We start from the raw sequence: 14,902 nt of genomic DNA, 5'->3' as shown, positions 1-14,902 counted from the left end.
GTAGATTATTTCATTGATTTATAGGGTAAAAAAAAAAAAAGGTGGGGGGAAACTTGAGTTCCCTTTTTAACATGGTAACATTTAAAGCCTATTAGATTTATACATTGTTTCTCGAATAAGGAAAAGGCTGCGGTCCACCCCCTCCCACCCCACCCTACCCCAGTTCTGTGCTCTCTTGAAAATGAGACTCCTGCAGAGTCAGTGTTCTGCGTCCCTTTGCCCAGGCACATGTTATCCCATTTCATCCTCACAGCAATCCCCTGAGAGAAGCAGCATCGCAAGCCCAATCTGTAGATGAGCTCACTGAGGCTTCAGGTGGTTACATGATACACGCAGGGGCAAGCATACAGCCAGGAAGGTCGAATCAGGGCTTGATTTACAGCTTCTGAGCCTCTGCCTGTAGCCACTGCCTGTAGCCACTGCCGATCCACTCCCCTCCCTGGAAAAGAAAACAGCTGCTATTATGTCCTCATTTAGGAAAACTACCAGCATATCCTGTAGGAACAGTGGGCCAGTGGCTGGGCTGATTTTAATGGAAACGTAACGAGAAAGCTGGACAATTTAGAACTACTAATATTTGGTGACAAACTGTTATCAAACTGCTTACAAGTTTATTCTATCCACCCCCGATCAACAACCAGCTGTGATGTGGGCAGGGTCCAGGGATCTTGTAACTGGGGAAACTGAGGCTGCAGAAGGTCAGAGAGGGGAGGGTCAGGCTAGCCCCATACCTGCTTCCCAGGGGACCACCCACGTGGGGTAGAAAAACAGGACACAGCACCCACTGAAGTTAGAAACATCCAAGGGCCCTGGGAAAGGAGGCTGGGGTCCACCCTGTGCATCTCTCACAGCTCTCTCGCTTCCCACCCGTGGGGTATCACAGCTCGGGCTGGTCCCAGGACCGAGATGTCTCAGGAGGGAGGTGGACTCGCACCCTGCCACTTGTCAACCTCACCATCTGGCGACTTCCATAAAGGGCTGGAATGAGGGCCACCACTGGGGTGGGGAGCGTGTTCTCAAAGTCTGGGTGGAATCCAACTTCCTCCCCAAGGTGCTCTTCTGTAAAACAGAATATCAGAAAAAGGGGATTGCCTGCTGCCCTGAGCTTTTGGGGAATCGGTGACAGGGCCACCCTGCCCGCTGCTGTCTGGCAGGCTCCAGCCCAGCCAGCCTTGGCAGGAGGGATGGGCCAGGCCGGACAGGAAGCCCAGGCCTCAGCAGGGCACTGCTGCCCTCCGTGACCCCCTGAGGGCATTAATGACAGCCTGCAGCTGGTCCCCATGGACCTGGGACAGACCCCATCTGGCAGGCACTAAGTAGGCCTGTGGTGGGGCCCCGGGCAGTCCGCGCAGCTATGGCCACTAATCCTGACCAGGACGTGTGCCGCCAGGAGTCAGTCTAGCTCTCGCCCTCCTCTGTGGCTCTGGCTGGGGGTCAGGCCTGCTGTGGGCATGGGCCCCCCTCAGTGGAGCTCTCATCTCCCCCCATTCCTCCTGCATAGAGACAGGGCCGGGGGCCACATGGCCCAAGGGATGTGGGACTAACTTGTCCTGTACTCCACAAAGAGGGGAAATGAAGATACACAAAACACAAACGTGACACTAAAGAAATGCAAAGAGAAGCTTCTTACGAGAGCGGGGCCGCAAGGCCTGAACCAGTCTTATTTCAGCCCATGAAACAACTCGGGGCCCGGCCCGTTCCATGTTTTCTCCCCACGGTGGCTTCGGGGCCCTGCGGTGGTCAGAGCATGGCCTGGCCCAGCAATATGGCCGTGCCCTGGCATGTGGGGGACAGTTGGCCCTTTACCCCAGGGTGGGTGAGCAGCAGGCTTCTCTCCAAAGGACCCCTGGCCTTCAGAGCCTTAAATGACATGCATGGGGGGTTCGGGAGACTGGGCAGTGAAAACAATGGGTCCTGCCCTGAGCTGCTGAAAACTCACACCACGTTTGTCTTCCAGGAACCTGGGCAAGTCGGGCCTGCGGGTCTCCTGCCTGGGGCTCGGTGAGTGTGGGGGCCTCTTGGTGCCATGGTGACCACGGGAACAAGGGCGGTGGGAAGGCTGAAGGGCTCACCTCTGGGGGTGAGGGGAGGGAGCTGCATCCAGAGCCAGGATTGTGGGGGAAGGAGAGGCTTGGTTGCCATGGCAACCAGGAGGCCATGGGGGAGGGGCCTAGGACAGGAGGGGGACAGAGATCCAGCCTTCGTGAACACCAGGGCACTCTACACACACAGCCCCCTGCCCAGCAGCAGAGAACCAAGGAAGCCCCCTGTCCCTGAAGCCAGCACCTTCTTTCCTTACATAACAGGGTCCCTCATGAAGAGCAGTTGGATTTTGCCCTTTTTTTCCTTTTGCCAGATATGACCTCTGTTCCGAGAACATGCTGTCTCTCCACCTCACAAGGCACACGTACATCCACCCACCCACACACACATATACATACACATACACACCACCCAGCGAGCGTGAGGACACGGCTGTCAGACCAGCGCATCTTCAAAGAGACAGCCCTGGCCCCGCTGCCCACAGGGTGTCCCCGGAATAGGAGTTGCAGTGGCAAAAGCCCCAACAAACCCATCACAGCCCGCCAGCCAGCTGCCTGCTCTGGGCGCTTACTGTCCCCTTGGTTCCTTGACCCCAAGAGACAGAGACTTGCCCCAAAGGCCAGATGTCCACACATGCCCAGCACACGCTCTCACAGAGCAGCAAGGTGGCCCATGGCTGCCTTCTCCCCCCACCGCCATGTCCTGCTACCCGAGGTCTAAGCACCCTGGGGAGAACTAGCATCCCTGGGGGCATTCTCTGACTTCAGCCCGTGTCTCTCCTTCTAGGAACATGGGTGACCTTCGGAGGCCAGATCACTGACGAGGTGAGATGGGGCTCGCTCATTCCCCCAGGCCCCAGGGAGGGCCACCAGCACCCCGAGCACGTGGTAAAGTCTTCCAAATGTACCAGGTGGTCGGCGCTCAGGGCGGCCTCCATGGCTCCCTCCTTCTGTCTCTCCAGGGTGCCCTGGGGGACAGCAGAAAGGGTGAGCCAGGCAGTGGTGCTAACACCCAGCAGCTGGGTGCCTTGAGACTTCAGCAGATCCTTTAAAGTCCCAGAAACTCAGGTTTCTCATCTGTGTGACACCCGCCCCACAATTAGGAGAATTCCAAGAGAGCTCACTTTCCGAATCATCAAGCCCTAAGCGATCTCTGCTGCTGCTACAGTGGATGCCCACGTGGCTTTGAAACTTCAGTAAATGTCTGTCAAGAGCATTTAGAATGCAGATTGAGGGACTTCCCTGGTGGTCCAGTGGCTAAGACTCCCCGTTCCCAATGCAGAGGGCCTGGGTTCGATCCCTGGTCGGGAAACTAGAACCCACATGCCACAACTAAAGATCTTGCATGCTGCCATGAAGATCAAAGGTCTTGCGTGCTATAACTAAGACCCAGCAGAGCCAAATTTAAAAAAAATTAGAATGTAGATTTGCAAATTTGCTACAAACTGAAGACCAAGCAGATGAATGTTTGACTGAGCTGCTAACTGCGCATGCCCCAGAGCCAGCTTTCGTGGGACACACTGCCACGGGATGGACCTGCTGGGGCTTCTCTCCCCACCCTGGGATGCAGCATGGCCAGTGTCTGTCCTGAAGAGGATGATGATTCCCAGGCTGATATGCACTTCTGGGTAGGAAATGAGTATCTTGGAAGTGAGAACGATGGTATTTGCTCAGAGAGCTCAGAACCTCTGCATGAGATGCTGTCTGCCTTCATATCCACCCTGCTTACTGTTGGGAAGGTTGCATTTAAAAAATGAATAGGTACTCAGTCATGTCCGACTCTCTGAGACCCTGTAGACTGTAGCCCACCAGTCTCCTCTGTCCGTGGGATTCTCCAGGCAGGAATACTGGAGTGGGTTGCCATGCCCTCCTCCAGGGGATCTTCCCAACCCAGGGATTGAACCCGTGTCTCTTGCGTCTCCTGCATTGGCAGGCGGGTTTTTTGCCACTGTGCCACCTGGGAAGCCCTTAAAAATATAAATTAGTTCACTTGAGACCTTTAGCTATGATTGCTTAGTTACTTTTCGAAGGGAAAGCTTGGCTTCTGTCACCATCTAGATGCATTTCATTTGCATTCTGGTTCCTTCTGTGACCGTAGCTGTTACAGAATTGTTGATATTCGCCCCTGCTCTGAGGCTCTAGGTCTGAGCTATCTCAGGGTAAAGTTGGCAGTCTTCAAGGTCCAGGCAATTGTTCCACTTCAGCCACCAGATTGGTTCCAAGTACTTAGAAGGTCGGAGCCCTGGAGTCCATGTGCTTTACCCTAAATAAATTGAGTCTGATTCCCCTGCCTCCCTTTCGATGTGGAAGAATTCTGTCAAGGATGTGGCTTCATTTCTGAATGGCATTATTAGCTACACTGTGTGTGATGTCCTTGTGGGAAAGATACAAAGAAGTGGTCGGATGGTAACCATCCAATTAGGTGACTTCTTCAGCAACAGATCCATCGCAGCCAAAGAGTATTGATTAATGATCCAATGACAGCCACAGCTGGCTCCGGCCTCCCCCGTGTCCCCATCAGGGACATAGTGACACATATGAAGACATTGGAAGTCATTTGCAAATGACACAAAGCTGGAAGGACGGTGGATACAACAGATGACAGATTCAGGGTTCTAAAAGGCCCTGACAGGTGAAAATGACTGAACAAAAGAGCAAGCAGAATTTTTGTATTAAATCCTACAGTTAGTGTCCCAAAAAATCAATACATCAAGACTAAGGGGCCCACCTTGCTGTGGTTCACATGAAGAATGCCTGGATTTTATTCTTCAGCTGACTGCCTGGTCTGAGCCAGCGGGGTTAGTGCTGCAAGGAGACAAAGCAAAGACCATCTGGGCTGCAGAGAAACACATGTGCGGCCCCAGGCCCACTGGGCACTCCAGCTGCGTGAGCCCACCTGGAACACTGTGTCCCTTACTAAGTTCACGTCCAAAGGAAGGCATTCAGCGTGCTGTGGAACTCAGAAACAGAGTTCTGTTTTTAGAGTTACTTCCTGTGTACAAGACACTGTGCCCAGATGCCAGGGAGACCCAGAAATGAGGAACCAGTGGATTTACTGTGGCAGAGGGGTGTGTCCTGGCTGGACTTGGAAAATATTAGTAAGTGATGGCCCCAGGGAGTTGGTGATGGACAGGGAGGCCTGGCGTGCTGCGATTCATGGGGTCGCAAAGAGTCGGACACGACTGAGCGACTGATCTGATCTGATCTAATCTGATGGCCCCGGGGCCAAAGCTGGTCCCCAGCCTGATTTCTTTTTATTTTTTGTTTTTCCTTTCTTCTTAAATATATGAAACGTAAAATTTGCCATTTTAATCACTTTTCCTGTAGTTAAAATAAGCATAATGTAAAATGTGCCATGTTAACCATTTTTGAAGTATACATTTATTAAGTATACAGTTATCTTGAAGTAAACAGGTATTAACATCAACTTTGCCATGCAACCATCACCGTGTTCTATTTCCAGCATTTTTCATCACCCCAAGCAGAAACTCTGCGCCCAGTAAGCCAAAAGCCCCCAGTCCCTGGTCACCTCTTATCCACTCTCTACCTCTATGGATTCCACAGCCATTTTTGTAAATAAAGTTTTTTCGGCAGGCAGCCACGTCAGTTCATTTACATATTGTCTGTGGCTGCTTTCAGGCTGTGAGGGCAGAGTGGAATAGTTGCCACAGAGACCATCTGGTCTGAAAAGCCTGAAATATTTACCCTCAGCCTCTTTACAGAAAAGGATTGCTGTCAGCCATCCTTTGGGGTCACAGCAGCATCTGCAAATATCTGTGGGTTGTTGTCCCAGGGAAGGGGACTTCCATGGGTCAGGCAGGGAGGCAGGAAGCACTTGGTGTTAGTAGACCTCACATCACATGGCAAAGTGCCAGAGCTGCCCTGGACAGAATCAGGTTTCCAAACTCTAGTTCAATGCCCTTTCTGTGATCTTACACAGCTGTTCAGGTAGAAAATGCCCCCTCGGGCCCATGTTCCAAGCAGCCTGGGCAATAAAAATTTAATACAAATAGTGGCTGAGAACTTTACATTTATTATGGCTCTCAATCCTCTATCAACTCAGAGAGGTGGGTGCTGTTATCCCATTCTGAAGAAGCAGAACCTCCAGACTGAGCAGGTGCCCAAGGTCACACCTGGAGAGCCATGCAAGGGGACCCCACCTGGGCTCCTTGCCTCAGAACCAGCATCCCCTCCCAGATCTGGGGCAGGACGCTGTCCCCTAGAGGGGGTGATAGGGAGGTGGCCCACTTGTCTTCCAAAGTTCCTTCTGCCTCCAGCCTCTGAGACTCTGACATTGGAAATAACTGAAAGTCACAAAACAGAAACTCCATTACACAAAACAGGATGCACCCACAGAGAGAAAGTCTTTAGAAGCCATGTTTGATGACTGGCATGGAGACAGGACCATGATGAAACAGCACAGAAGACAGTAGAGACAGCTGTCTGTATGCCACAGTTGCAGTGTTGCAGGGAAAAACCATATGATTGTTGTTCAGTCGCTAAGTCATGTCTGACTCTTTGCAATCCCATGGACTGCGCACACCAGGCTTCCCTGTCCTTCACCATCTCCTAGGGTTTGCTAAAACTCATGTCCATTGAGTCAGTGATGCCATCCAACCATCTCCTCCTCTGTCACCCACTTCTCCTCCTCCCCTCAATCTTTCCCAGCATTGCAGTCTTTTCCAAGAGTTGGCTGTTCGCATCAGGTGGCCAAAGTATCGGAGCTTCAGCTTCAGCATCAGTCCTTCCAATGAATATTCAGGGTTGATTTCCTTTAAGATTGACTGGTTTAATCTCCTTGCAATCCAAGGGACTCTGAAGAGTCTTCTCCAATACCATAGGAAAGCATTTACTTAGAAAAATCTGGAAAAGAAATTGCACCAAAATCATAGCAGACCAAAAATCAGCCCTGATAATTCCCAGATTCCCCCATTCTCTTTCTGTTCACAGTCACCCAAAGGCACTGTCCTGGGTGTAATTAGGATTGTCTTCAGATCTTTCTTCCTCTGTCTGCTCATGCTGTCTGAGCACCTGCCCAAGGCCAGGTCCCTGCCCTTGGGCTGCTGTCTGTCTGGAGAGTGGGACAGATCACAGATCCTAAGCATATCCTTAAAAAAAAAAACAAAAAAAAAACTGAATAATCAGAGTAATTTGGTTTTTAATTTTATTTATTTATGTATTTGTTTTTGGCTATGCTGACTCTTTGTTGCTGTGCATGCGGGCTTCTCATTGCAGTGGTTTATCTTGTTGTGGAGCATGGGCTCTAGAGTGTGCAGACTTCAGTAGTTGCAGCGTGCGGTCTCAGTAGTGGCAGCTCCCAGGCTGTATAGCACAGGCTTAGGTGCTCTGCAGCATGCGGTGTCTTCCTGGATCGGGGACTGAACCCTTGTCAGGGATCAAAGCCGTGTCTCCTGCACTGACAGTTGGATTCCTTACCACTGAGCCCCCAGGGAAACCTCGTAAGCACGTCTTAGTCCCGATAAGAATACGTTAAATGAACGATGAAGAATGCATTCTTTTCCTGTGGCTGCTGTAAGAAATTAACCACTAACCGCGTGGTTTAGAACAATAGACATTTATTCTCTCATGGTTTTGGAGGCCAAAACCCAAAATTGGTATCACTAGGCTGGAATTAAGGTCAGCAGGGCCACACTTCCAGTGGAGGCTTGAGGGGAAAATCCTTCCTGACTCTTGCAGTGTCTGGGGGCTGCCTGCAGTCCTCGGCTTATGGCCACACCACCCCAGCCTCTGCCTCTGTGGTCACATCCTCTTCTCCTGTCTGTGTCAAATCTCCTGCAACCTCCCTCTTATAAGGACAACTGTGGTGGCATTTAGGACTCACGTAGCTCATTCCGGTGCTTCCCAGGTAGCGCAGTGGTTTAAGAATCCACCTGCCAATACAGGAGATGCAAGAGACTCAAGTTCAATCCCTTGGTCGGGAAGATCCCCTGGAGAAGGAAGGAAATGGCAACCCACTCCAGTATTCTTGCCGGGAGAATCCCATGGACAGAGGAGCCTGGTGGTCTACAGTCCATGGGGTCACAAAAAGTCAGACGCAACTGAGCGACAGACACAACTGAACGACTAAGCACGCATAGTTCATTCAGGAGAATCTCCCTTAATTTAATCACATCTGTAAATGTAACATGAATGTTACCTAAGGTGACATTCACAGATTCTGGGACCTAATATCTTTAGGAGCCATTAGTGAGCTGACTACAAAGAACAGGAAAACAGAGAAAGGAGGACTGGGAGGCAGACATGAGAGAGTAAGCCACTTGATGACCCAGAGCATTCCAGCCCAGGGGACAGACAGGAAGAAAGGAGGAGAAACAGGAAGAGGAGGAGGAAGGGAGGGCTCCTGGAGAGAAGGCAGTTGTTTTGGAAATGTTACACTTGAGCCCCAGGAGGGAGAAGAGGAGCCAGTCTACTCTGGTGGGGGATGGGAATCCAGAAAACTCCCCCACCGAAGAGCCTTCCTACTCTGATGACAGCAGCTGACTGATGGGGGTAGCTTTGACCTGCTCAGCCTCTGAAACCTTTGGGATTCACTGCCAATATTTGAAACAGATTTTACACCCTCTCCCCAATATCAACACCCTCAGATAGGTAGATGACAGCACCTTCCTGGCAGAAAGTGAAGAGGAACCAAAGAGCCGCTAGATGAAAGTGAAAGAGGAGAGTGAAAAAGCTGGCTTAAAGCTCAACATTCAGAAAACTAAGATCATGGCATCTGGTCTCATCACTTCATGGCAAATAGATGAAGAAACAATGGAAACAGTGGCAGATTTTCTTTTCTTGGGCTCCAAAATCACTGTGGACGTGACTGCAGCCATGAAATTCAAAGACGCTTGCTCCTTGGAAGAAAAGCTATGACCAACCTAGACAGAATATTAAAAAGCAGAGATGTCAATTTGTCAACGAAGGTCCGTATTGTCAAAGCTATGGTTTTTCCAGTAGTCATGTACAGATGTGAAAGTTGAACCATAAAGAAGGCTGAGTGCTTAAGAACTGATGCTTTCAAATGCTGGTGTTAGAGAAGACTCTTGAGAGTCCCTTGGATAGCATAGAATTCAAACCAGTCAATCCTAAAGGAAATCAACCCTGAATATTCACTGGAAGGACTGGGGCTGAAGCTGAAGCCCCAGTACTTTGGCTACCTGATGCGAAGAACTGGTTCATTGGAAAAGACCCTGATTCTGGGAAAGATTGAGGGAAGGAGGAGAAGGGGACAACAGAGGATGAGATGGTTGGATGGCATCACCGACTCAATGCACATGAGTTTGAGCAGACTCTAGGAGATAGTGATAGATTGGGACGCCAAAGAGTCTGCCATGACTTAGCAACTGAACACAACCCCAATATCCTGGATTTCTGGCTTCTCTTGAAAAATAAAGGGATTTGGCCGCACCAGTCACCTGCCCATAGGCAGCGATTGAGCCTCCCCTTCACCCCACTGACACCCACTGAGCACTGGCCTCCCTCTCTGTACCTTCCTGGCCAGTGGGGATTCTGTGTTTGGTGTTATGAAAAGCTCCTAGAAGCCACAACTGGCTGGCTTTCTGTCCTACAGTTTTTGAGGGTTAAATAGGATTGGCCAAAAAAGTTCATTCAGGTTTTTCTATAGGATCTAGGGACTTCCCTGGTGGTCCAGTGGTTAAGACTCCATGCTTCCAATGCAAGGCGCATGGGTTTCATCCCTGGTCAGGGAACTAAGATCCCATATGCTGTGCAGCACAGCCAGGAACAAATGTTTTTTAAAAAAAATCTTATGGAAAAACTCAAATGAACTTTTTGGCCCCCTCAGTATTACTCACTGTACCCTGGGCTGGCCTGAGAGGGAATATTGGTCCTCTGAGTTGAGCTTCGAGAAATGGCTAGTGGAGGAGTTTGGATCCATGACCCCCGCTGAGAAGGATGTCTGCTGTGTCCAGAAAGCCAGAGAGTTCATTCTCCACTGCACCTTGGAGGGAGCTGTCAATTGCAGGCAGATTTCCTCGGCTCCTTGCCTGGAAAAGCACAGGCCAAGGCCAGAGAGTTATCTGAGGAAGACAGTTTCTCCATCTGCAAACAATCACTTCACCCCCTGCAGTTGCTGGGAAAAATTCGAGGGATTTGACCTCACAGAAACATTCTAGCTGTAGTTTGCATCTGGTCCCATCACTTCATGGCAAATAGATGGGGAAACAAAGGAAACAGTGACAGGCTTTATTTTCTTGGGTTCCAAAATCAGTGCAGATGGTGACTGCAGCCATGAAATTAAAAGACGCTTGCACCTTGAAGTAAAAGCTATGGCCAGCCTAGACAGCATATTAAAAATCAGAGACATTACTTTGCTGACAAAGGTTGGTCTCGTCAAATGAAAGTCACTCAGTCATGTCCAACTCTTTGCAACCCCATGTTTTGTACAGTCCATGGAATTCTCCAGGCCAGAATATTGGAGTGGATAGCTGTTCCCTTCTCCAGGGGATCTTCCCAACCCAGGGATCGAACCCAGGTCTCCTGCATTGCAGGCAGATTCTTTACCAGCTGAGCCACCAGGGAAATCCAAGAATACTGGAGTGGGTAGCCTATCCCTTCTCCAGGGCATCTTCCTGACCCAGGAATCAAACCAGGGTCTCCTGCATTGCAGGAGGATTCTTTACCAGCTGAGCTACCAGGGCTATGGTTTTTCCAGTAGTCATGGTCATGTATGGATGTGAGAGTTGGACCATAAAGAAAGCTGAGCACCAAAGAACTGATGCTTTTGAACTGTGGTGTTGGAGAAGATTCTGAAGAGTCCCTTGGACTACAAAAAGATCAAACCAGTCAATCCTAAAGGAAATCAACCCTGAATATTCACTGGAAGGACTGATGCTGAAGCTGAAGCTCCAATACTTTGGCCACATGATGCAAAGAACTGACTCTTTAGGAAAGACCCTGATGCTGGGAAAGATTGAAGGTGGGAGGAGAAGGGAACAACAGAGGATGAGATGGTTGGATAGCATCACCGACTCAATGGACATGAGTTCGAGCAAGCTCCTGGAGTTGGTGATGACAGGTAAGCCTAGCATGCTGTAGTCCATGGGGTCACAGTCAGATGCGACTGAGCAACTAAACTGAACTGATCCTGCCAAGGATCGGTTTTTATCATGCCCCTGTTGTGGTCTGTGTTCGTTTCCCAGGACAGTCAGAACAAAGTCCCACAAACTGGGTGGTGTAAAACAACGGAAATTTCTTCAACAGTTCTGGAGGCCAGAAGTCCAAAGTCAAGGTGTCTGCAGGGCCGTGGTGCCTCCAAGGCTCTGAAGGAATTCCATTCCTGTCCCCCAGATCTGCTGGAGGTTGGCCATTCTTGGCATTCCTTGAACTGTAGACCCTTTACCCTAACCTCTGCCTCCATCTTCACACGGCCTCTTCCCTGTGTGTCTGCATCTATTCATATAGACACCACTCATGTCGGATGTAGGACTCACTGTAATGCAATGTGACCTCATCTGAACTGATCACATGTGCAAAAACCCCACTGGCAAACAAGGTCACATTCTGAGAGTCTATGTGGATGTGAATTTGGAGGACAGGGTTCAACTCAGTACAGGTGCTAAGCCCCGTGATGACCCAACAGGCAGGGTCCCTGCTCACAAGAAATTCACAGTCCATGGGATTTCCCAGGTGGTCCAGTAGTTAAGACTCCACACTTCCACTGCAGACAGCACGGGTTCAATTCCTGGTCAGGGAACTGAGATCTCATTTGTTGTGTGCTTACCACATTGTTTTAGTTGCGTCCAGCTCTTTGCAACCCTATGGACTGTAGCCCACCAAGCTCCTCTGTCCATGGGATTCTCCAAGCAAGAATACTGGAGTAGGTTGGCATGCCCTCCTCCAGGGGACCTTCCCTACCCAGGAATCGAACCTGCACCTCTTATATCTCCTGCATAGGCAGATGGTTTCTTTACTGCTAGTGCCACCTGGGAAGCCTACTGCTGCTGCTGCTGCTGCTGCTGCTAAGTCGCTTCAGTCGTGTCCAACTCTGTGCAACCCCATAGACGGCAGCCCACCAGGCTCCCCTGTCCCTGGGATTCTCCAGGCAAGAACACTGGAGTGGGTTCCCATTTCCTTCTCCAGTGCATGAAAGTGAAAAGTGAAAGTAAAGTCGCTCAGTTGTATCTGACTCTTAGCAACCCCATGGACTGCAGCCTACCAGGCTCCTCCGTCCATGGGATTTTCCAGTTAAGAGTACTGGAGTGGGGTGCCATTGCCTTCTCCGTGGGAAGCCTACTAGTAAAGCCGAAAAAAAAGAAAAAGATATTCACAGTCCAGAGGCTGTTTCTTTATTCATCCTGGCTTCTTTCTTCTCTGTGGGTCTATGGCTGAGCTGCTTCCACATTCGCCCTGCGGCAGGAGAGGACGTGGGAACACAGGGATAGGGCCTCGGCACTCAGAGGACCTCCCCAGACCTCAAGGTTGAGCTCTGAGCCTCCAGGCCCCACTCCGCCTGGGTTGGCAAGACAGTGCTGCCTGTGAGTAACCCAGATTTTCTCATTTCAGATGGCAGAGCAGCTAATGACCTTGGCCTACGACAATGGCATCAACCTCTTCGATACCGCAGAAGTCTACGCGGCGGGCAAGTACGTTCCTTTTCTCACGGGAAAAAGCAGTGCGGGCCAACCATGGCTTCCTGGGGAAGAGCCGGAGCCTCTGTTGCTCCCAGGACGTGCTCTTCTTTCCCAAGACAATTTGCACCTCCCATTCCCTGCGTGCTCTTCCAAACTCTAAACGGCTGGAGGAGGTGTGTTTTCATGGGGTCAGAATCACAGAGCACTCGGTGACTTGCCAAACTCACGTGTGTTCAAGCAGTGAGCTGACCGCAGCCCCTCTGGTGCCCAAGATGCCGCACTGGGCGAGAACGTGATTAAGCTGTAGTTCCGGCTCTCCTGCTGCGCCCGCGACCTGCAGCCAGCCCCGCATGCCTGGCACTCTCACATCTTAATGGTGCAATTAGGGCTGCAGGGAACACAGGGCCCCTCAGGAACCGGGGAGAGCGGGGTCTGCTGAGCCGAGCCCAGCGCTGTAGGAAGCGCTTCCCATCTTGGCAATGAACTTTCCTACTCAATTATGTAAAAGCGCTCTTCAGCCAAGGCCTCTGGCTTCAGTTTTAAAGACTGGCCTGTAATCAAATCATCCACTCTCCTGCATTGGGTTTCCAAAAGTCAGCTTTTGTTTGTGAAATCATTTGTTGGCTCGCTCTCCGTCCTCCCTCTGGCCCCCTGCTGCCTAGGGCGAGCCAAGTTCCCATCAGCTGAGCCACTCAGCCTGGCCTGCCGTGTGCCATGGCCTCGGGGCCAGCACCTGCCTCTTGGGCTCCAGGTTATTACCTGCAGCCCAGGATAGAGTCCAGAGGACCAAGAATCAGGACCCCAGCTCAGCCTTTGCTCAAGTCCTAGCCCAGGGTCCGAGGGTCTCATGTCCCCAAGGGCCTCTGCTGGGACCCCCTTCCTGAGTCTCCTCCAGTCCCCATCAGTGGCCCTCTGTCCCCTGTTGCTGCCACCCCCCAACCCCTCTGCACTGGCAACAGCTTTCAAGCAGAGTGAAACGCTTTCCAGACAGATGAGCTAAGCCGAAGGGTCAGAGGTGGAAAAGCCAGATGCAGATGCCAAGCCCAGAGGCGTCCCCCGTCTCAAGCACCCCAGCTTGTTCCCTGGCCCTGCGCCTGCCTTGGCTTTGCTGCCCACGAGAGTGTGCGAGCAACAGCTCCCCACAGCCTCCCCCAGCTCCAGATGGCCCTGTGTCCAAGTCCCGCACACCCCCTTTCATGGCAGCCACACTCCTCAAGGCATTGTCTTCACTCCCCTCAGCCTAACTGGACACCCAGGGTGGCATCGCAGGCCAGCACACTGAGTCCCTCTTCTAACCAGAGTGCCAAGCGCCCATCTTACTGAGTCCCCCTGTTTCTCATGCTCTGGGCACTTCCCAGAGAGCTGCAGGATTTCTGCACCCCCTCTGGACAGAGGCCAGTCTTACCAAATTCGCGGCCAGCAGAATTCAAAGCTGAAAGCAACAGGCTTCAGTTGTCACTGCCTGCAGCTCCTATAGTCCCAGGACCTCTGCCTGCTGCCCATCTCCTTCCTTCTTTCCTAATCTTTTGTCCCACCAAGGAGAGACCCGGGAATGAAAGGAAGGAGGCTCGGGGCTGAGTGACTTTCTGTGCATCTTGACCATAAATGAAGAGCCTTCAGAATGGATGCTAAACAGCTTGCAAATTAGAGCCCATGATTTCTGAGTGGATGACTCAGGCACTGTTATAATTGGAATGGAGCACTGGGTATGGATCATTCTCCGTCTGTTGTTTTTTGCTCAGAAACATTTTGCCACGAGCAGAAAGTTCTTCAAAGTTAATCCAGTGCTGCAGTGCCAAACACGGCTGGAATGGTCAGCGCATGACCCTGGCTGACACGAGTTTGGTGCAGGGCCCAGAGTGACACCAAGCAGACCGGACAGCGGTCAGCATGGCGTCCATCTCTCTATTGTTACAAAAGCAAGAAACAAGAGAGACACACACACCCACACTCAGTGCACACACTCATGGGTGCACACCCCCACACTCATGGACACACGCCCACACTCAACACACTCACACTCGTGGATGCACACACCCACACTTGTGGACACACCCACACTTGTGGACGCACACAAACACACTCGTGGACATGCACACACACTCATGGACACACACAAACACGAACACACTCTGCTGGAAAGTCAGCCCTGAGTACTTGTTGATTGTCTCTGCAAACAGAGAATGTGCTTGGTGAATAAGCTATGTTTTTTTAAAAAAAAAACACACACTTGTCTGGAAACTTTGCCATGTAATGTTGCCAAGC

General features: G+C 51.1%; 1 protein-coding gene across 9 annotated transcripts in view; it reads left to right on the top strand.

The window, feature by feature from the left end:
• Positions 1–14,902, top strand: part of KCNAB2 (potassium voltage-gated channel subfamily A regulatory beta subunit 2) — a 96,249-nt gene that overhangs the window by 64,945 nt on the left and 16,402 nt on the right. For all 9 annotated transcript variants that reach the window (XM_019976770.2, XM_070768321.1, XM_019976767.2 and 6 more), the window contains 3 exons: positions 1,958–2,001; positions 2,830–2,867; positions 12,570–12,649. In XM_019976770.2, coding sequence (XP_019832329.1) covers positions 1,958–2,001; positions 2,830–2,867; positions 12,570–12,649 — 162 coding nt within the window. The remainder of the gene's footprint in view (positions 1–1,957; positions 2,002–2,829; positions 2,868–12,569; positions 12,650–14,902) is intronic.

Source organism: Bos indicus, chromosome 16 (assembly GCF_029378745.1).
Source record: "Bos indicus isolate NIAB-ARS_2022 breed Sahiwal x Tharparkar chromosome 16, NIAB-ARS_B.indTharparkar_mat_pri_1.0, whole genome shotgun sequence".
In the NCBI taxonomy this organism is placed as follows: Eukaryota; Metazoa; Chordata; class Mammalia; order Artiodactyla; family Bovidae; genus Bos; species Bos indicus.
Note: the sequence above shows the minus strand (reverse complement) of the source record. Positions and strands in the feature narration are given on the sequence as shown.